We start from the raw sequence: 21,337 nt of genomic DNA, 5'->3' as shown, positions 1-21,337 counted from the left end.
CTTCAGTACTTGTTCATATTTGTTTATCTCTCTGATACCTCTTAACGTCGCTATCATCTCTGACTCTTTCTCATTTGGTTCATATTATCCTAAGGCAGGCTGGACAGCAGCCACTCTGAGTAGCAACTGTACAACTAGCTCAGGACCAAGGACAGCAGCATGCATGTCCTTAAAGTGGGAGAAGGGGCTTTAGTGTGCTAAAGTTTATTCAACAATGTGACCTTTGGGTATGGCCTTTCTCACCTGTCAGGCTGCACTTGCAATTCTGCAAACCTGTGTTTTACTTTGGCCCTAGGTTTTCCATGTCTGTGTTGGACCTGTGTCCGGTCTTGTGCCCAATATGTCCCTCTGACATTGCTTCACCGAGAGGCCATTTCACGTTTGGATGCCTGCTTGAGTGCTTCTATAATGACAGAGGCCTAAGCTGACTTTTCTTCAAGTCAACAGTTTCATTTTTAACTAAACTCGTAATATCCTGATTAAAATAAAATTAATTAAAATGTTGTTGATATGCACACTGGGGAAGAGGGAAAGACACTGAGAGTGCGGGTTCCAAGGAGTGAACCTTTTATATGTCTAAACCTCCACTGTACACAGCCTCTGCCTCTGAGTACCTGTAGAGCTCTCTCTAAACATAGTATGAAAGCAAATATGCTGCTCATGTGCAACAGCTTATTTATATCCATCTCTGGCTAATGTTCTGCTTTACTTTGAGGACCCATCCAAGAGTAATACTCAGTGTAACAAAAAGATGATAAATCTCCCACCATCACCACCATCTGTAAGGTATGAGCACTTTAAACAACCTGATCAGTTAGAAAAGACTCTGTTAAAAAAAAGTGATGAGCAGTATAATTTCTTCTGAAGTGGCCATTTTCTTGTGTCCAGAGTACATTAAATGATGGCAACTTTTCTGGGAAGGGAGGGAGGGAGAGTGAGTGAACCTGTGTATTGCAGCTGAGGTCTCAACTCAAGCTAATATTAAAGCTTGTGAAGAATAAACAGAAATGGTTTGCTCATTAGCTGGGCTCAGAGAGGTGTTACCTATATGTTTAAAGTGCTAATTATTAGTGATCTTTAAAGGAGCTAATTTAGTAATGGTAAGTGTTACACATTTCTGCTCTTCAGAATTAGACTATTAGCCAAGCCTTTATATCTAATATTGACTTTAGAAAGTTAACAGTCAAATGGGCCACAGTTAGAGTTTGTGTGAAGCATGAGAGAGAGAAAGATGGAGATGGGATTGAAGCAGGTACAAAGTGGGACCAGGAGAGGAAGAGGCACAGCTGCTATTAAGCACTTTTTGTGTAGAAGTCACTGTAGATGAATAAGATTCAGTTCCTGGGTCACTCATTAAGCACCAGCTGCATGCTATGCACTGGAGATATGGAGAAAAGCACCCAGTTCCTTCCCTCAAGAGCTTAAGAATCTAGACAAAGATCTCACTTCAGGGGTGGAGATCTCATTGCAGTGGGGTGCCTGCCATGTGATGTAGAGAGAAGAAAAGCCGGGCCAGCCTGGGCTCAGGAAGGAGTTAGAGAAGGTACTGTGGGGAAGAGGCACACTTCACTATGAAGAAGGGCAGAAAGTGGTCATTGTGAGGAGTGACATTCAAATGCATGCCAGAGTTCAGAGAAGGTAAATCTTGCATCCCCTTGTGTAAAGACGGCTCAGTCTGGCCATCCTTGCCAGTTTCTGGCATAATGCCTCATCAGTTTGCTTGGAAAAGCTTAGTTTTAGTAATTACTGAGAGAGGAGCCCTTTTGTTTTTTGCACCACCACCCCCCTACTTCTGCATTGAGATCAGGTGAACTGAGGCTTGTGAATATCCTTCTTTCAGAAGTTCTATGGCCTGGTGCTGTGGGGGTGAGAGCCTGCCACACTATCGCTGCTCTGTGGCTGCTGCTCAGGGGGTGGGAGGATGCTGCTGGCTGGTCTGATATTTGCAAGTGTCAGTGGTGAAGGACACTGCGGGGAGTCAGCCTGACTGGAGGCAATGGGTCCCCAGACTGTGGAGAGGCAATGAATCCCCACACCGTGCTGTGTGTCTGTTGCTGGCATAAAGCTGTTCCGTCTCTTTCTCAGCCAGATTTGTTCCTTCCGTTCAGCTCTGCACGCGCTTCCTGCCTCAGTGGCAGGTGTCTTAAGGAGAGTGCCAAGGAACATATTTATAGTCCCTGAAAGAGTTACCCACAGGCAGTTGCCTCAATAGCTCATTAGTGTCTGTAAAGATGAGACAAGACAATCACCTCCATCTGTGTGTGTGTGTTTCTAGCTCTTTATCTCTCTTACCCTTTCCCCTCTCATCCTTGTCTTGAATTAATATAGGAAAAGAGGAAGGAAAGAAAGGACAGTGAGGGGAATAAAGATCACCACCTCTTTGCACCAGTGGGTTCCCTCTCATCCCAGCTGCACTGACAGCATCTTCTCCCAAGAGCTTTCCCCCAACTAGTCCCCACACAGAAGGAGCATGTCCTTAAGTCTCTTCCCTTTTTGAATCGTTCCATGTTGTGTCTTCATGGGGTCTTCCCCAAACCCCCAGCCTGGCAGGCTCACAGGAGGGACCTAGCAAGCAGACATTCCTCCTGCCTCTCTTGGAACCTAGGGAGAAAATATAGAGAGGCCAAGTTCCAGTGCCCCCCGCACCCCATCCAACCAGCCACCTCAGCAGGGGCTGTGTGTCCCATCCTACCCTGTCTCCCTGAAGACAGAACAGGATGTAACATAGAGGTTGGAGTCAGTGCCTGCTGGGTCCAACTCTATTCTGGAATTATAGCCTTCCTTTGAGACCAGCCAGATTCCACCAGCTCTGGTCCTTACTGTGGCACAGTCCAGCTCTCTGAGCTTCTGTAGGCATTTGCAGCCACATCTTTGCTGGAGGCCTTCTCAGAAGCCCAGCCTCTTGAGACTGATCTGGTTCAGAGTGAGATCACACAGCCCACCCTTTACCACCATGCCTTTCTAACCCTGGTTTTCTGTTCAGCCAGTAATCTCTCCATCTATAGCACACAGCTAGCTTGCCCCTTTCTCTCTGCCTTGGCATGTACTGCTTCCCATCAGAGCATTATTCTTTGGCCCCTCTCTTATTCAAAATCTGGTTCAAAGATCACCTCCTGGGGGAACCATCCTGACAACTCACCACTGTTACTCTCTGTCTTCTTAGGACCTGTGTGTGCTCAGTTTCAGTTCAGTATTTCTTCAGCCTCTTTTGCATGACAGGCACTGTGCTGGGTGCTAGGGTAGAACACCAAGTAAGACATGGTCCCCACCCTTGGGGTATGGGGGTCAGTTAATGGGGGAACAGAATGAAAACAGAAATGCCTTTCAGGAGTGACAGAGTACAAGGTATAGTCAGGGACAGCTCAACTTGACAGGGGTGGTCAAAGAAACTGCCCAGAAGGAGTGATTCATTAGAGAAAGATTTAAGAGGTAGAATCAACAGTATTAAGTGACTGAATCGATATTTGCAATGGAGGGGAGTCTAGGATATGCCTCCAAGTTTCTGTTTGAGTAACTCAGTGGTTGATGGCAGCAGTAATCAGGGCAGAGGGAATGTGGGCCAGCCATGTTGGAGGCAAGATGGGAGGATCTTTATCAGGATCTCAAAATCTAAGTTATCTTTTTGTACTGTGTCTGGTACCTTTCTGGTGTTAGAGGAAATAGACATTAGGTATTAGGCAGAAAACTCTCAGAGGGCAAAAATTGGGTCTCCTCTCCTACGGAGCAAATTGCTGGGATGAGCACTGTGTTCTGCATAGACGTGAGGCCCCCTGGGGTGACAGCACCTCTCCTTCCTCTGTTTCTCGTCCAGTGTTGCCCCGTGTTCAGGACTGTGTACCCGTGGGTGGGAGTGCAGGTGTGGTAAACAGGCATAAGCCGCCTGGATGCTCTGTCCTCCAGCGCTGTCTCAGAGATGGCATCGTGACGTGTAAATATGATCAGTGACAGTGTTTGTGGTACTCAGAACAGTTCCAGAAGGCAGAGGGCTCTGAGGCCTGGTGTACTGAGGAAGATTTGTTGTGAAATTAAAGCATTTGGTCCATGAGAAAGTGGTTTAAACTACCAAAGTTCTGAGCAGCTTGAACAAGTGTTATTCATAAATGTTCCTACCATCAAAAAATATGACATGGTCCAGTCTCAGTGCTCTGGAGGAGGATAGCCTTCCTGGATAGCCTTTTTATTCCAGAGCTGGATATGAGTTTTGGGTCACAGAGTGATGGCTGAATCTCTGGAATCCTGTGCAGGGGGTTGGTCATGAGCAGAAGCCCTAGATTAGATTTTAGAGGTTCTGTTTAGATTGAGCTAAATGATGCTTTTGTCTATCTCTGACTCTGAGGCAACTCTGGAATAGAAAGACAAACTTTAGAGTATAGCATTTTCCTAAACATAATGTGTATTCCTCACCTGAGCTTCTTGTTAAAATACAGGCTCTGATTCTGTAGGTCTGGGGTAGGGCCTGGGATTCTGCATTTCTAGCAAGATTCTAGCTGGTAGGTGACGCTTGTTACTTTAAGTAGCAAGCAGTTAGGACTCATCCTTAAGAAGGCTTTCCTTTGGACTCCTTTGCATTCTGTACATATGTTATCCTGTCTCTGATAACAGCTCACTGTCTTATCTGCATGCCTACTTACCTCTGCCTGGAAGCCTCCTGGAAAGCAGGATCCATTTCTTACTTGTCAAAGTATTACCAAAGCTTAACATAAGGCCTCACATGCAATAAGGTTCAAGAAATAATTAATAAAAGAATGACTCTGGGAATAGGAAATTGTCCAAATAGTGCCCAAACTAAGGTTTGGCCTAATGAGCTCCTGGAACTCCCAGCTCTAAGCCAAATCTCTTTTGTATGGCAGATCAGTCAGTCTTCCAGTGCCACAGTGATCAAGCCTCCCATTCTGGACACCATAGGGTTGGAGTGGAAAGAGGAGACGGAGACCTGAGCATTGGATAACTTGCTGCCTCAGTAGCTAAACAGGGTTCGGGTCCATTTGATGCAACATTAGAATACTTAACACAGTAACTTCTAAGTGTAAATTAAGGGAAAGTGACTGCAAACCAAAAGGAGATAAAGAGGAATCCATGGGTACCCTGGCAGCTTTCACCTCCAAATGTTCAACATTGGCTTGTTTGTTTCTTGTTGAAATCAGGATTGCTTCCTAAAGGAGGTTAGCCTAGATGTTGCCCCAGCTCCCCTGAGAGACTCCCTGCTATCCCAGAGCTGCGGAACCACAGACAGGGCCTGTGACAGAGGGCCAGTCCTGCTTCTGTCACAGGGATCCACACAAAGGCTGGGAGCCAGATGAGGGTGATTGGCATCTTCTTGCATGGGAACAGTAACTAGGAAAATGTGAAGAGGAGCAGGCAGCAGCAATGTGAGCATAGCCCATTTGGAGTGAGGAGTAGGCAAGAGTGGGGCTTGGAGAAGACCCATGCTGGAGATCCTGGGGTGATGGCGGTGGTAATTTTTACTTCCCTAATAGATGCAGAGCATTTGAACGTTGCTAATTAACAGAACAGCAGGCTTGTAATTCTGACAGCAGCAGGACATGAATGGGGTGGGACTAGCACTGAACACCAGAGAAGTGTGTCTTTGTCTATAAGATAAAACACAGCATTCATGTTGGGTCAGGTCCATGAGGGAGCCCCCGCGTTCTTTCTTTTCCTGCAGTAACCGCAACAGCCCAGGGGCTTTTATTTCTTCCCAGGCTTTCTTTAGAGGTAGCAAGGGGCGTGGGGTTTATAGTCTATTAGTGCCATCAAATATACCTTTATATCAGAGAGAGAATTTGCCATTCAGGCCTGCTTCCTTCAAAGTGTGATGCCCCCGGAAGTTCTCCCGTCACTAGCCTCTCATTTTGGTAACTTGGCTGTCTGCAAAATGGTGTGATGTGCCCTGAGTATTCCAAACTCTAAATTGATTCCTGGGGAAGAATGGACTGGAAGGCCAAGGTAGAGTTGTTCTATCTTCCTCAAGTGCACTGAATCATGTCAGGAAATTGGTTCTTTCAAAGCATACTGATCTGATAATTTGAGGATCTCAAAGACCAATAAATATGAGGAAACGGTTTAAAAAGTCTCAGAATACTAGAGCTGAGTGGTACCCTGGAGATCATCTGCTCAGATCACTAGCATTTGGTGTGACGGATGAGGCCACTGACCTTGTGCAAGTCACTTTAGGAAAGATTAACATTTCATTCATATATTTATTTTGTCATCAAATATTTATTGAACATTTACTATGAGTCTGTGCAGACATATACCTAGTAGTGAAAACATGTTGCTATTTCATTGGTTCTGTTTGAGTTAGTGTTCAATGAAGTTCTCCTTTCTTACAAATTATGTATGACAACTGGTTTCACAAGGGCCATGGGGTTATTGATACATAGGACCTTTAGCCAGTGCAAATAGGTTTTCTGTGCAAGGTCACCAACTTCTGAGCTGCTAGACTAATTAGCTTAGCTCTATTTGGCTTTACATAATACATACATTGTTGAAATTTATTTGTAATTCAATTTCTGGCAAATAAGAAACTAATTCAAACCACTAAGGCAACTTTTATTTAAAGAGACCCTGGAGCACATCCTTTTATAATGTGAAAAATGTTGCTGTTGGAAATGATTATCCTTTAGTTAGGGATTTTGTAAACCTGGACCCTTTAGGTTTTCTTACAGTTGGACACACAACCTAGGAGATAGCTCAGCTGTGATCTGAACTGGCCTGGGAAGAGAAAGGACCCCCAACCCCCTGCCAGGAATCATAGACCAGCCCAACCCAAAACAGTGACATTTACTTGGAGCAATGACTGCAAGCTGCCTGGACAAGCTGCTCCTCTTCTCTCAGGTCTTGGAGTCTGGAGTGGAGAAGGAGGAGGTGGGGCTTGATGAGTGGGGTCTGCAGAATGGAATTCCAGGCGCTGTCTCTCTGTCTCTCCACAGGTGGGAGGTAGCAGGATGGGTAACCTTTTGCTTCTGATAATGCATTTTCTTCCTTAATTGTCTGGGAACTGTGTGGAAACTAGAGCCATCTTGTATACTTTACTGGGCTTCCCTTGTGGCTCAGCTGGTAAAGAATCTGCCTGCAATGTGGGAGACCTTTTACCCCTGGGTTTGATCCCTGGGTTGAGAAGATCCCTTGGAGAAGGAAAAGGCTACAGCGACTTTCACTTTCTATATACTTTAACATGGTAGGAGCAGGAGAGGAACAACAGTGGAAAAAAATATGACAAGAGTTTAGGAGACAAGAGGGTTATGTGGATTGTTGTTATACAGTAGTATCTCATTAGTTTAGGTCTTGCTGTTTTTGAACTTGTAAAGAATCTGGAAGGACACAGAACTGAAGTTTAAATTTTCTTATTAAATTTTTTTCTCTAGAAATTAATAGTGTATGTAGTGATGTCAAGGAGAGTGTTTTAAAACTGATGTATAGAAAGATGTATTCTATATATGAAAATAAAACTTTTGATGCAGATATATCATTCTATGCACGTAACTCATGTGTTAAAGATGATCTCTGTCTAGCTGGTAAAGTCTAATAGGCTCTTCCTTGCCCAGGAAACTGAAGCTTATTCTTATTGCATCATGGTGAAAAATTATCTATGTATCCATTTGTAATTTTTTACAATAATTTATGTTGATCCTTGGAGAAGGCAATGGCAATACTGGACTCCAGTATTCTTGCCTGGAGAATCCCAGGGATGGAGGAGCCTGATAGGCTGCAGTCCATGAGGTCGTGAAGAGTTGGACATGACTGAGGAACTTCACTTTCACTTTTCACTTTCATGCACTGGAGAAGGAAGTGGCAACCCACTCCAGTGTTCTTGCCTGGAGAATCCCAGGGACGGAGGAGCCTGGTGGGCTGCCATCTCTGGGGTCACACAGAGTCGGACACGACTGAGGCAACTTAGCAGCAGCAGCAGCAGCAAGTTGATCCTCATTACGTTTAATAGCTTTCCTTTGTTGGAAGATAAAGTCAGAGCATAAAGATCAGTAGAAACAAAGATAGAAAGTACAAAAAGTTCTATAGTTAGAACTTTCTTTTTATGGTGTTATTTTTTTTTTTCCTCTATTGCCCACAGTCTTCTCAAAGTGAGCCTTGCAGCTGGTTACTTCAGCATCAGCTGCTCTGGGTCAGCTTGTAAAGAGAAGCAACTGATGAGCAAAAAGCATCACTGTCTACATTTAGTGAAAAATGAAAATGAAGAAATAGATGGAAGGGTCAGAGATCCTTTGTAAATTTCTCTTGGGCTAGTATATGACCTCTTACCATGGACACTGGCATTCTGGGGCTGCTTCTCCTCTTTGATTGAGTGTGCAACTGTCTTATTTCCCTTCCCTCGGCAGTGACCTTAGTCCTGGGGTGTTGCCAAAATTCCCAACAATTTTGAATGCTTGAAATAGTCAGTGTTTAGAAATTGAGACGCCTTGAGCAAGACCATCCTGCTCAGCATGTTTCTCCCCTTTGTAGGTTATCAGGTTGGGAGCACAAGGGAGAAAGCCAAGTGGAGAAAAGCACTTGAAGAGGTGTCCGTGGTCTCTAGCTCTGTCCCACTGAGCTCACACAGGGCTGCCTTTCTTCTGGGGTCCCTCTGTGCCATGTTCCTGGAGGTGGTACACAGCAGAAATTCCATTTACAGCTTGCAGGGCTCTGAGTGTGGGCTGGCTCTCCCTGAGAGTCCTCTGGGGTACTCAGGATAAATGACAAGGGGCGGTGAGATGGCCTGGAGTTTGTATGTGTGCATGTATAAGCTGAGTCCTCCCTTCCCACACATCTCACACCAGGCTGGGTTGTCCTTTGCTTCCTGAGGCTGCTGTTTCTCCAGGCACATTGTTATTTTCTATTCTGTGTGAGCCCCAGGCCTCTGCCTCCAGACTCCTAACAGGATCTCAACTGGACCCCAGAAATGACTTTCCACCTGAGAAATGAGATTTAGGCAGAGAGTGAGTTGTTGAAGAAGGGAGTGCATTTGCTTCCCGTGGAAGTGACATTGCTCATCAGTTGTTCATTGTGGACTGATGACAGTGACACTGAAGGGAAGGGAGAAGAGGTGGAAAATGGTATTACACTTGACTTTGCTTCTCACTTGGGAATTTTCACTTTTTCCATCTGTAAAATGAAGACTAGCAGTTGCTATGGCACATAGAGAAAAAAGCAAAAGGAATTGTTTAGGGCATTGTGGTCCATCTTGATGTTAACTTGGCCTGTTGAAAAGATATTTACTGAGTGTCTAGTGTGTAACATTCACTGTATACCAGCTACTGTGCTAGCACTGGAAGTACAAAAACGATTTCCAAAAAGCCCCCATCTTCAGGTTCACAGCAATGGGACTGTAGTTTTGCTTCCAGGACATGGTACTTGTGTATATTTTGGCCGGGTGACTTGCACTGTCCTCTTCTTGAAAAGGACCCAGAGGGGCATACTCTTGGTTATCCCTGTGGACTGGCATCATGTCAAAGTGTCCTTTCTGTTGTGGAGCCTCTCCTACTCTTGGGCTAGGCTGTGGGCCCTAAACAAAGCATCATTTTCTGCCCCATGAGGGGATTGAAAAGCTAAGGGGGAACCCAGGGATTCAATCTTTTGACCCCTTTCACTCTGATTCCTTCTGTTTTGTTCTCTGACAGGCTCTTTTCGGAATGATGGTTTGAAAGCTTCTGATGTCCTTCCCATCCTAAAGGAAAAAGTGGCCTTCGTGTCTGGTGAGTGTCTATGCAAGTTTCCTCTGTTACAGACCTAGAGAAGTTTGTGTCTGTGTGTGTTGTGAATGTGTGCAGGCACGCACTTCTTTGTGTGCTAATGAGAAAGAGGTGGGGGTGTAGGTGATGGTCAAAGTAGCTGCTCCTCTCTCCAGAGGCAGGCAGAAAGGGAAAAGAGCACTTTGGTCCCCACTGGCTGTTCTGGAGGACATTAACAACCAAAGGTGGGTCCGTCATGCACCCACACACATCCACCTCACCTTGTGCTACCCTTCCAGGCCTGTCAGGCCTGTGGGAGCTGCTCAGGCCCCTCTGAGAGATGCAAGGGTCTGTCCCCTTCACACCTTCCACAGGTTTTATTTAGGTTTGTCTCTGAGTGGGTCAAGGACAAGAGATGTAAATTTTTTTTCTGGCTCTTTCTTATCTCTTCTTCTAGCAAAGGGAACTCAAGTGAGTATTTGTATCTATTTTTTGTTTTTCTGAATGATATTAATTTCTGACTTTTATCTATAGCATATCTTGTGCACCCAGTCCTTTTAATGTCTAATTCAGGGATCAACAAACTATAGCCTGTGTTTTGCTGCAGACCAGGCACTTGTTTTTGCAAATAAAGTTTTATTGGAACATAGCCCATGCGCATTCATTTAGTAGTGTGTTAGCTTCTTCTTGCCACAAACATGGTGGCTTACAACAATAGACATGTATTTGCTCACAGTTATGGAGGCCAAAAGTCCAAAATCAGTTTCCTGGACTGAAATCAAGATGTGAGCAGGGATGTGCTCCCTCCAGAGGTTCTGGGGGAGAATTTGATTCTTGCCTCTTTTAGCTTCTGGGGGCTGCCAGCATCCCTTGGCCTGTGGCCATGTCACTCCCATCTCTGCCTCCCTGGTGGTATAGCCTTCTGCTTTTCTATTTGTGTCAGATCCTTCTGCCTCACAGTAAGGATACCTGTGAACTGCACTTGGGGCTCACTCAGGCAACCCAGGATAATCTTCCCATTTCTAGAGCCCTAACAATCACTATCTATAGAAACTCTTTTTCCAAATAAGGTAACATTTACAGGTTCCAGAGATTAGGGCTTGATATGCTTGGGGGCCATTATACCAGTGTTGCCAATGGTTGCCTTGTTGCTGTAATAGCAGAGTTGAGTAGTTCTACCAGAGACCAGATGGCCACAGGCCTAAAATATTTACTGTCTGACCCTTTAAGAAAAAGTCTGGTAACTGCCAATGTAATTGAAACTGAACTATGAGGTGTACCAGCATCACTATGGGTGCCAGTTCTAGGCTATCAATATAGGCCTTCTGGCTCAGAGTCTCTAGCAGGGGCTGGAGGAATGGCAGTGTGAGTAGCCAGGGATCACATTAAAAAAAAACACACCCAAGTACTTAAGCTTCATGGATTGAACTTTTGTTTCTGGGTGATTCTGGCTGTCTACAAGGAGTGACAGTGGAATCACAGGGAAAGAGCCAGCACAGGCCTTCCGTGCAGGGGCTCACTCCATAGGCACTGCTGGGCGCATTGATGGGTGACAGCCAAAATGGAGAGAAGGTATCTCCAACCTGACCAGAGGGGAGACTGATAACTCAAGAGTGTAGAGATGGGAAGTGAAGGCAGAGTATGTGATGGGAGTAGTCAAGCCTTTGTAAGTACTAAGTGCATTCTATATTATTAGTAGTACTAGTAGCAGTAGTAGTGGTATCCTGGTGGCTTCGACGGTAAAGAATCCACCTGCAATGTGGGAGACCTGGGTTTGATCACTAGATTGGGAAGATCCCCTGGAGAAGGGCATGGCAACCCACTCCAGTATTCTTACCTGGGTAATTCCCATGGGCAGAGGGACCCGGCAGGCTACTGCAGGTTATAGTCTGTGGGGTCGCAAAGAGTCAGACACGACTGAGCGATTAAGCACAGCAATATAGTGGTAATAATAATATAGTGTCTTGCTACTGTTTTTGCTGTTAGAGAGAGTGGCTGGGAAGCTGCCTTTCTCCATTAGCATTAGGCACTGGTATATCTTGTTAGGTAATGAGCCCCTGTCACTGAAGAAGCTGAAGCTCAGGCTGGATCCTTGACTCGATCACTCGATCACGTGGCAGCGAGTTCAGTATAGGTGGAGACAGAAGACAGCCTCTGAAGCATTCATGGACTTGGATCTGAGTGCTCACTGAGCATTTTGGGAAGACCTTGTGTAGAAGTCTTAGGGCTGCTGGGCAGCACCAGGGCTCTGACCTCTACTGCTGTCCATCATCTGGGCTCCCAGGACATGGCCCACAATCTCTAGGGAGCCAGAGCATTTCTCTTCCTCTTCTTTAATGCCTTGAGCCTGTTTAACCAGGTGTCCTACCTCTCCCCAGGTGTCCTGCTCATTCTTCCATTCTCTTATGCCTGATGCTCCCTCTAACCACAGCGCCTTCCCCGTACCTTTGAGCTGTTGCTCTGCTTCCCAAGTCAGTTCCCACTTTGCCTCCTCCTGGAGGCCATCCTGGCTTTAATACGTACCCTCTGAGCACCATCCTGTTGCACAGCAGTTCAGGGAATATGAATGCAGACATATTACAGTCTGACACTGGGACCCTTGCTTGATTGTTTGTGGCTTATTTTTTCCCATATGAATTCCATTAGAGCCCTGGAGCAGGGTCCAGCCAGCCCTAGAAAAGAGCTTTCCAAGTGTTAGGAGGTGTCCTCAGGGTGTACAGAGCAGCAATGTGCCAGAAAGATGGTCAGTCAAGTGAGAGGCAGGTAGCTGCTTCCCAGAGTGGGACCAAGGGGGCCAGTGGGCAACTCATGCCCATGTGTCCACATGGGGCACCCTTTCCCCTGGCAACCACAAGTCTGTTCTCTATGTGGGGTAAGTCTTATTCATTTGCAAGTGGTGCCAGGAACTTTGGGGCTTAGGGAGTGTTATCCTTCTGTGCCTGGTAAGGACACTGGCACTGAGGGTGCCAGGGAGATGACTGGCTGCAGCTATAAAAAAAACCCAAACAAAAAACAAACCAAAAAAGGCGCTTGTACCCTAAGCTTTTAGAAGACCAAACACAAAAATAAAAATAAAGAAACCCTGAATTAAGTAATGCAGTGTAGCAGATCCATATCTCTCTGAGCAGAAGCCCTGCAGGAAATGCTAAGCAGAGAAACCAAGTACTGGTTAAGCCCCCTCCCCTGTTGGTGCCCTGGTGTGGCCAAGGCGAGGGGAAGCTGTGCTACCATGGGAACGTGCATTTGTAATAATCCAGGGCCCACCAGTGTGTGGGCGAGTGCACGTGTGTGCAACAGAATCTGCGACTGTGCTCGGGCAGCCTGCGTCATTCCAGCCCCGCCGCATCCTGCTCTGTGTTCTCAGCCGTGGGCTCTCCCTCTGCTCTCTCTCCAGCTTCCTTCATGTGCTTCTGCCTCCCACTTTCAGCACCCATTGTCCCTTCTCTTCAGCCTCCCCTCTCTCCAGACCCCTTTCACCCTGTTCTCTGTGTGTGCTCACGCCCTCATCTGGCTCCTCCTGATGTCCCTCTTTGCCACCTTGTCAACCATCAACATCGTGCCCATTGTTCTCAGAGGAACTCCTCACTGCTGTGGCACCACCATTTATACTCTGGACCCATGTTGCAAAGCATGTTCTATAGAACAACAGGTACATGAAATGATCCTCAAAAAAGAAAAAAAGGGCTTACTCTCAAGTAAACTTGGGTAATGCTGCCTATTGTAGTCACCTTCTTGGAGACTGTCCATTCAAAACATGAAAGCATTTCCCAAAATACAAATAACACATTCTCTTAAAAATACCCTGTGTATCCATCAGCATCTTGCAGAACTATAGTTGTATGGGCCAAACTTTTGGTATGATTCCCTAGAGATGTTTTTCTTGTCCTCCTCCAAAATTACCCTCATCTACTTGTCCCCACTGGAGACTGGTTCCCCCTGAAAAATATGAGTGCCATCTTCCTCCACCTCAATCAGCAAAGCCTTAACTTTCCTTGCCTTTGAACTTGCCTCCTACCTAGCCCTGTCCTGCCCTGCTTTTGTGGAAGGAGACCAGTGCCTTTTCTAGCACATCAAACCACTCCCTCCCTATTTATCCTCTATATTCCCATCCTCTATTCCCAGCACCAAAGCCTCAATTAACTGGCAAACAGCAGGTGTTGGATAAGTAAGGGGATGGTGCTGCTGAAGATCCTGCCACCATCTCTATCATCTTTTCAAAACTTTGCTCTTTTTGTTACCACTGTCTGGAGCCCACTCCACAATGTACCTTGACTTTAGCAAAGGGTTCTCATTCTTTGTCTCTACTTAGTGCCCTCTGGAACCTCAGCACTCATGTTAATTATCAGTCAAATCCTAAAGCTTCATGGCTCCTCAATCTCCTTGGCTCTGAAGTCTTCCACCTCCTTACTGTAGCTGTGCACATTCAAGACCTTGACCTTGATATGTCTGTCTGTAGCCTTAGCTTCTTACCCATGACCACTTCTGGTGTTCCCCATCAGTTGGGGAGGTATGGATATAAGGTAAATAAAACATATGTTGTTCCCTTTCCTTTGAGAACTCACAGAGAAGCAGGCGCTTTTTCTTCCTCCCCAAGTTGTCCTCACTTAATCTACGCATTAGCTCTGTTCTGCCTTCGCTCAGGTTACAGCCTAGCATGGACACCATGAGCTTCAACAGAGCTCTCATTAAAGCCAGGTACCCTGCCACCTACCCTTAAACCTACATCATACCCAGTCCTGCTGTCCATTCTCTAGGAACACTCTCCGAAGATGGTCCATCCTCCTTTTTCCCAGTACCTCAAGCCAACTCTGACCTTCAACACTATTTTACCTGGAGAAAGTGGCAGGCTGAACTCTTTGTCTTTCTAACTTATGTCTGTTTTTTCCCTCATCTTTGAGGCTACCACAGACAAAAGGGCAGGGCCTCCCTCTTGTATCTGTCTTGAAGCCTTGATCCATCCCTTGTCTCCATTCTTTGCAGCACAGATTCTCTTCCTTTATGCCTGTTCCTCCTTTTCTTCCTACAATCTTGCAAGTTCATCTTCCTTCTGAAAAATACCTGGCTTGGACCTGCTGCCCCCTCTGGTCTCCATATCCATTCATTTTTCCTGGAGGGAAGGGATTCCACTCCCCTGGGTCGTCTCCCCCACCCTCCCCACCCCTCGTCCCCCACCACCACTCACCACCATCTGGAACCTTCTGCAGCTAAGATTATGAAACTCTTGTCTCCCAGGAAAGATCTGGCTTCTGCTCAGGAGGGACAATGCCCACATCCTTCCAAGCCTCTTAGGTAGTCTTTGCCATCACACCAACCTTGGCTCCCCATGTTCCCTTAGCTCTACTCTTAAACCATCCACAGAAGGACAGTGAGAAAGGCAATAGCTGCAGTTAAAACCACCCAAGAGTGAAAATCTTTCAGGTGAGGTCAACACTGGAGGGGGAAGGTTGATAGTGAGGGAGAACCTCCTAGCTTTGAGGAAACTTTCCACTTGATCCCGTTACTTCCTTTTCTCCCTGTGAAGGCAGTTGGGAGATGGAGATCATTTCCAAGGTAGATGAGATGAGATGAGATTGGTCATCCATATACAGAGCCCAGAGCTTGTGGTTTTTAAGGTTTGGAGTTGGGGGTGAGGATCCAACTCTGTGGTATATGTACACAAATATGGCTGGGTGGGGGCTGCAGGGAGGGGATGGTGGTGGTGAAGTGTTTTTTTCTTCAGGGCCAAATCCCTCAGTGGCCATGATCTTGTTTGACCTTCTCCTTGCAACCTTCTTATTTCTTCCCGAGGAGTATCCTGCAATGAGTTGGACTTTGTTTGCTGAGACTCCCTCTGTCTTGTGATTTCTGGACCCCACAATCAGAGGGAAACATTATTCATGAACTCATACTTGAGTGGGGTCCTGGGAGGCTTGGAAAGTACCCTTCTTCAAGGCCCTGACCTTTAAGCTTGTTTTCCAGTACTGGTGGTGGCCTTGCCAGCCCTTCCTCCCTCTTGCACTAGATCCCGTTGTGGACCTGCTCTGGGGGTGTCAGGTGGCAGCCTGAGATCATGACAGAGTTTTCTTTGTGAAATAGCCAGTGCCTGTAAGGACACAGTTACTACACCTTAGCTTTGTCCTTATTTAACCTTCTTGAGAAACTTGGTCCTGCTTCCTAATCATAGCATCCACTAATAAATAAATTTTTAATCACAGAATAAATCATTAGTAGAAAGTTTGGAAAATAGAGGAAAGAAAAAGCAACCATGTAAAACCCCAGCATCCTAATAGCAAACAGTGATCATCATCGTGGTTACTCCTCTCTGCTTTTTTTTTAAAAACCAGATGTTAAGAAGACATTTGTAATCATAGTGTGTACATATGCATTTGCAGTGATTAAGACCTTGAGCATCCTATTTCCAATGAAGATTCACGGGCTCCTCCAGCAGGAGTGACAGGTGGCACTTAGGCAGGCAGGCAGGCAGGGGTGGATCCTTGGCTGTGTAGACCACACTTAGGTCTTTTCTATGAATCTAAAAACCTCCTAGAAATGATGTCCCAGCTGGATGCTTTAAGGGCTTCTCACCATGGTATTCAGTTAACCCTGAGCACTCTGCTCATAGAGGTCTGCAAAGAGAAGTAAACTGGAGGCTGAATTTCCAAAGACCATAGCACTTTCATTGGCTTGTTTTCTCAGTAAGAGAAAACATTATCATTATCATCTCCTCCTTCATTATCATCTCCTATTTGTAGAGTTTCAAAGTGCTTCGCCATGTGCCATCTTATCAAGTCTTGCAGCAGCCCTGTAATGTAGTCATTATTTTCATCTGCATTTTGCAGATGAGGCAACAGAGATGTCAAAAGACTTGCCCAAAGTCATGAGTCTAAACTCCATGCCCTTGCCCAAGGCAGTGACCAGATTTCTCTGGGCACCATCTTTCTGCCTGTTTTATCTAGCACTCAGGCAAATTCTTTTTCCTCTGTGGCACAGTTTCCAGCTAGTTTTTCTTAAACACCCTTCCCTTCTTCTCTGCAGGGGGCCGTGATAAACGAGGTGGACCCATCCTGACCTTCCCTGCTCGGAGCAATCATGACAGAATAAGACAGGAAGACCTGCGGAAACTGGTGACCTATCTGGCCAGCGTGCCAAGGTAAGGTGAATGTCCTGCTGGGAGAGAGGGGGAAGCTGGCCTGATGCAAGTGAGCTGGAGTGAGCCTCCATCCCTGCCAGGGGCCTGGCTGTTTCTGCCCTTGGAATGGATTCTAATTAGTTCTGTTACGTCAATACCTATTGTTCACCTCATTCCCATCATTCTCATTGTTACTGCTGGGATTCATATGAACAAAATGTAAGCTGGATGCCGGGAACCATGGGCAGAGGTGAAGGTCCCAGGCTTAGAGGACCAGAACAGGCCCTGGAACAGGTGACAGTGTGGCCTGGGGAACAGGGACGGGAAGCCATTCTTTGCCTTGGGGAAATGGAAATTCTGGCCGATTCCACTCTGGCTTGTGTAATGGATGTTTTCTAAAACCTCTGGCTTTTGAATATGTTTGTGGCTTTTAGAGTTTAGAGCAAATAGCTCCACTTGTATCATTCAAGAGGCAGCCTTCAGCTCAATCTAGGTCAAGCATCTTCAATGGGGGCAATATTGCCTCCAAGGGGGATGCGAATTGGTTCTTGTGTATGGCACACACACACAAAAACTTTCATTTATTAAGCATAGCTAAATATATAGTGTGTAAACATATATACAATATATTCATGGTATTAAAATCTCATTGGGGGGGGTGATTAAGGAAAAAAGTATAAAAAGCCTCTTTTGTGGCAGGATGATGATTTTAAAAAATGATTGAGAAACACTGGTTTCTGAGTGTTTCTAGGTGGTGCTGCACTCAGAGGGTGGCAAGGAAGACATGCTAGGGACATGGAATTTATCTTTTAAGAAGGTGGAGTTCTTTGCATGGTTAGAGAAATATGGAATGTGAGAGCCAGAAGAGCCCTGAGAAGTAATCCAAGCAAATACGTCGTGTTTTACTTAGGAAGCAACATCTGTATGGGATTGGAGTTGCTTACGGGGTGGTGATGGTCAGTGGCAGAGCCTGGTTCAGAGCACTCCTGACTCCTACCCTAGTGCTCTCCCCATCCTTGTTCACGGTCAGTGAGAACTCTGTTCTCTGACTTAGTGGGGTTGGAGTCTGTCAAGTGTTTGTTGTGGCAAATAAGAAGTGCTGCCTGGGGCTTTTAGAACCTTCATCTTGTCTCTCTGCATTTTATAGAGGAATCAGTAAATTGTACACAGGAGCTCTGCCTTTGCAGGGAGACCTTGGATAATTGTTGAACGTGCTGATTAAGTTCTTGAAACAGATGTCAACTGAGGCAATCACTGCATTTGAAAGAGCTATGGGGGAAACACATGTACAAGGATTGGTGGATGGTGGTGGGCAGGTGGTAAAGGGGATTTCAGGGCAGTCATCAAATGCTTGGAAGGATGTTGAACAGAATGAAGAGCTCTGAGCAGAAGGCTGTGAACAAATAGATGTAGAATGGTGGCTTTTTTTTTTTTTCTCTATGATATCCACAGAGAACCAGAAAAAAGGTAAGCAGTCTTAAGCTCCAATGAAATGGACTTAGGTTATATCCAAAGAAGAGCTTCTAAACTATGAGTACAAGAGAGTTGGATAAAGATTAGAACAGAAGAGTTTTTTTTCCCCTTAGGAGGTCTTTATACAGAAGAAATATTCCCATCTGTCTTGGAGGCAAGGAGATGGATTAAATAACCCATGATTGATGTAGGTAATTTAGAAATTTAGCCATTGAGGGGCTAAGCAGTTTTAAAAGCATCTTTCCCAAGTATACTACTAACAAGGCATAAAACCAGGCATTTCCTAAAGCAATTTACAGGAAGAGTTTTCATGGGGACCCATGACAGACTCTTAGTTCTTTCAGAGTCAGAAGAAATTTTGGATCCTGAAGGGTACGTTTTTCTTTCTGATAGATTTATCACATCCCTGAAGCTAATGCACATTCTTCTTTTCTTTAGCATAGTAAGTGAAAGAATTGGAAGAACATTTTCTTAATTCTGACTGTTAAGCAAAGCTGGGACAAAAAGGATTGGAAGCAAATAAAAAGGAAAAGATTTCTACTGAGTAAAGGGGAACAAAACTCAAGAAGAGCTGGAAGGAAGGTCATGAAAAAATATAAACAATAGATTATCAGTGAAAGAGCATAGTAGATGCAGGCTCTTTGCTTCCCTGAGGGTAGTCCTAAGCATTGCATCCTAGGCTCCTGAGAACAGAAAAGGTTCACAGGTTCTGGCAGGTGGGAGGCAAAAATGCTGTTGCTACTTTCAGTGGGAAGAATTGTTCAGGGATACCTGCTGCCTCCCTCCCAAGGGGCCTATGTTCACCAGGAGTGTGTGTACCTGGCAGGCTGAAGAGCTTACCAACTAGTCATGCCCACCCATCACTTCCTAGTTCTGTTGGTCACAAGTTCACACATGATGACTGTTGGAAACAAAACCTTGAACAGGGTTATTCCAATGACAGTGAGGTCTGGGGAGGAAACCAAAGCACTTATCACATCAGATAGTGTTTGCCATTCTTCTGCTTAGCCCTGGCTTTGGAAAGAAAGAAATCTGTAAAAATGAACAGCTAGATTTAGGCAGGTGACACTGATTAGAAGAAATAGACTATTCTGGGTCATGGCCAAGTAGGCTATAAAGCTGCTTCTGTCAGGTGGAATGTGCTCTTCAGACTGGATTAATCTCCCATGGGCGACACTCATTTATTCAAGCATTTATCATTTATTTATTTTACAAATATTTAGAGCCTCTATAAGCCAGGCCGATTTAGGATTCATGGTGAGCAGGAACAGACATTTTGAGAAAGTTAGGAAACACCTAAGTATTTCCCTACCGAGTGCCAAACCGGTGACCATAAAGGACAGCACAGTATATAATTGTGCTGGTAGCATAGGGATAAAGCAAGAGGAGACAAGTGAACAGGACCAGTAAGTGATGAAAGAGGATCCCAGAATCAAGGAGCCAATCAGCTTGATGGCCATTTTGGGCACTGTTATATTATAGAATAGGTGATTAAACAGATGGTTGTGATAATTTATGAGTTATTACAGTGTACCCTTTATAAATATGAAGGGTGTGATTTTCTTTCTGGTAGGTTTATCATATCCATGCAGCTACTGCATACTCTAAATAGAAAGTGAACAATTAAAAGAACTTATTTCTGACCTGTTAAGCAAAGATGGAACAGAACAGATTGTAAGCAATTAAAAAGGAAAAGGTTTCTGCTAGCTAAAGGGAACAAAAACCCAAGAGAGTCTGGGAAGAAGGATGGTTGTATGAAATGAATGGGAAGAAAAAGTCCCGCTATAATATGTGAAGGCCATGTTATGTCTGGACCACTGCACTCAGTCTGCTACACTGAACCCTGCCAACTCGTTTTTAGGAGCTATGTGGACCAGTTAGAATGTCAGGAGAGCAGCATACTAAGGCATCCACAAACTATGTTTCTGCAGTTGGAGGATGTTTTCTGGTGGGGATGAAAATGGAAGAAAAGTGATTCCTGACTTCAGGTGTCAGGAGAGCTGCACTGCCCCTAAGAGGCGGGAACAGGCATGGTCTCTGTTGCATCAATGGCGGGTAGAGAGATCAGGACTCTGAAGTGGAGAAACAATCTGCCCAGGTGGGAGCTGTCCAGCACTACTGCTGCTGCCTCTGGAGAAAGTGAGCTTCCTGTCCAAGACTCCTACGGTGGGTTGGAGGCTGGATTAGATCATTTCTAAGAAACTTTCCTGCCCTGAATTCTGTGTTTCTATGATATTGGGGAAAAACACATCATAGACATCTATAACCTCAAAGCAGTATTACCACCCCACAAACACACTCTTTCTCAAATCCCCTAAATTATTTAAGGCCTAGAATTTCACTTCACATCTTGTGTATATCTTAAATTCTAAGAGAACTCTTTTCCAGTCCCCTTGCATTCTGGATGGGGCTAAACATGATCCCAGAGTGTGACTCTGACAGCAGCAGTTACTCTTGGAATCCATCTCAGCCTGAGATGAGTCCTTTCCAACTTCCCTTTCTGCTTCTGATGAGTTTGAACATCTATCTCCTGGGGCTTCTCCAAGATTTTTCTGTTATCTTATTTTGAGAAGTCATGAAATTAGGGTAGGGAGAAAAGCCTTAAAAGTCTCCTAATTCAACTTTCTGATAACTTCATTCACTTAATTCAACAAATATTTATTGAGTGCCTACCATAAGCCAGGGCACAGTTGGGGATCTTGGTAAACTTGTATTATCTTTTCTCTCATCCATCCTATACTTATCTAACTTTTTTGTCCTTCTGCCCTGATATCTGCTTGTAATTACTCATACGTGAAAGGAGTGGAAAAGAAATACTCAGAAATAAGAAGTGGATGAGTGTCCCTAGAAATGAGAGACAAAAATCTAGGCTGAGAGTAAGCAGTTGCCCAAGCATTACTCGTTGTATGGATAGTCTACCCACTGTGATTATTGGGAGTTGACCATATGCTTGGAATAGAAATTTATAAGTATCTAGTAAAGAAATCCCAGGTTATTTTTATTGCATTGTATTCTTCCTCTTCTTCATTATTATCCTGCTTTGTCTCGATCAGCTTTCTGTGGCTCCTCTGGGCACTGATTGTTAGCACCT

At 45.1% G+C, this 21,337-nt stretch overlaps 1 protein-coding gene across 2 annotated transcripts in view; it reads left to right on the top strand.

Annotated features, from left to right (window-relative positions):
- The window catches only part of LOC133073477 (kalirin), a 496,969-nt gene that overhangs the window by 183,819 nt on the left and 291,813 nt on the right, over nt 1–21,337 (top strand). For both annotated transcript variants that reach the window (XM_061166983.1, XM_061166982.1), the window contains exons 2-3: nt 9,615–9,689; nt 16,680–16,794. In XM_061166983.1, coding sequence (XP_061022966.1) covers nt 9,615–9,689; nt 16,680–16,794 — 190 coding nt within the window. The remainder of the gene's footprint in view (nt 1–9,614; nt 9,690–16,679; nt 16,795–21,337) is intronic.

This window comes from Dama dama, chromosome 19 (assembly GCF_033118175.1).
Source record: "Dama dama isolate Ldn47 chromosome 19, ASM3311817v1, whole genome shotgun sequence".
Taxonomy (NCBI): domain Eukaryota; kingdom Metazoa; phylum Chordata; class Mammalia; order Artiodactyla; family Cervidae; genus Dama; species Dama dama.
Note: the sequence above shows the minus strand (reverse complement) of the source record. Positions and strands in the feature narration are given on the sequence as shown.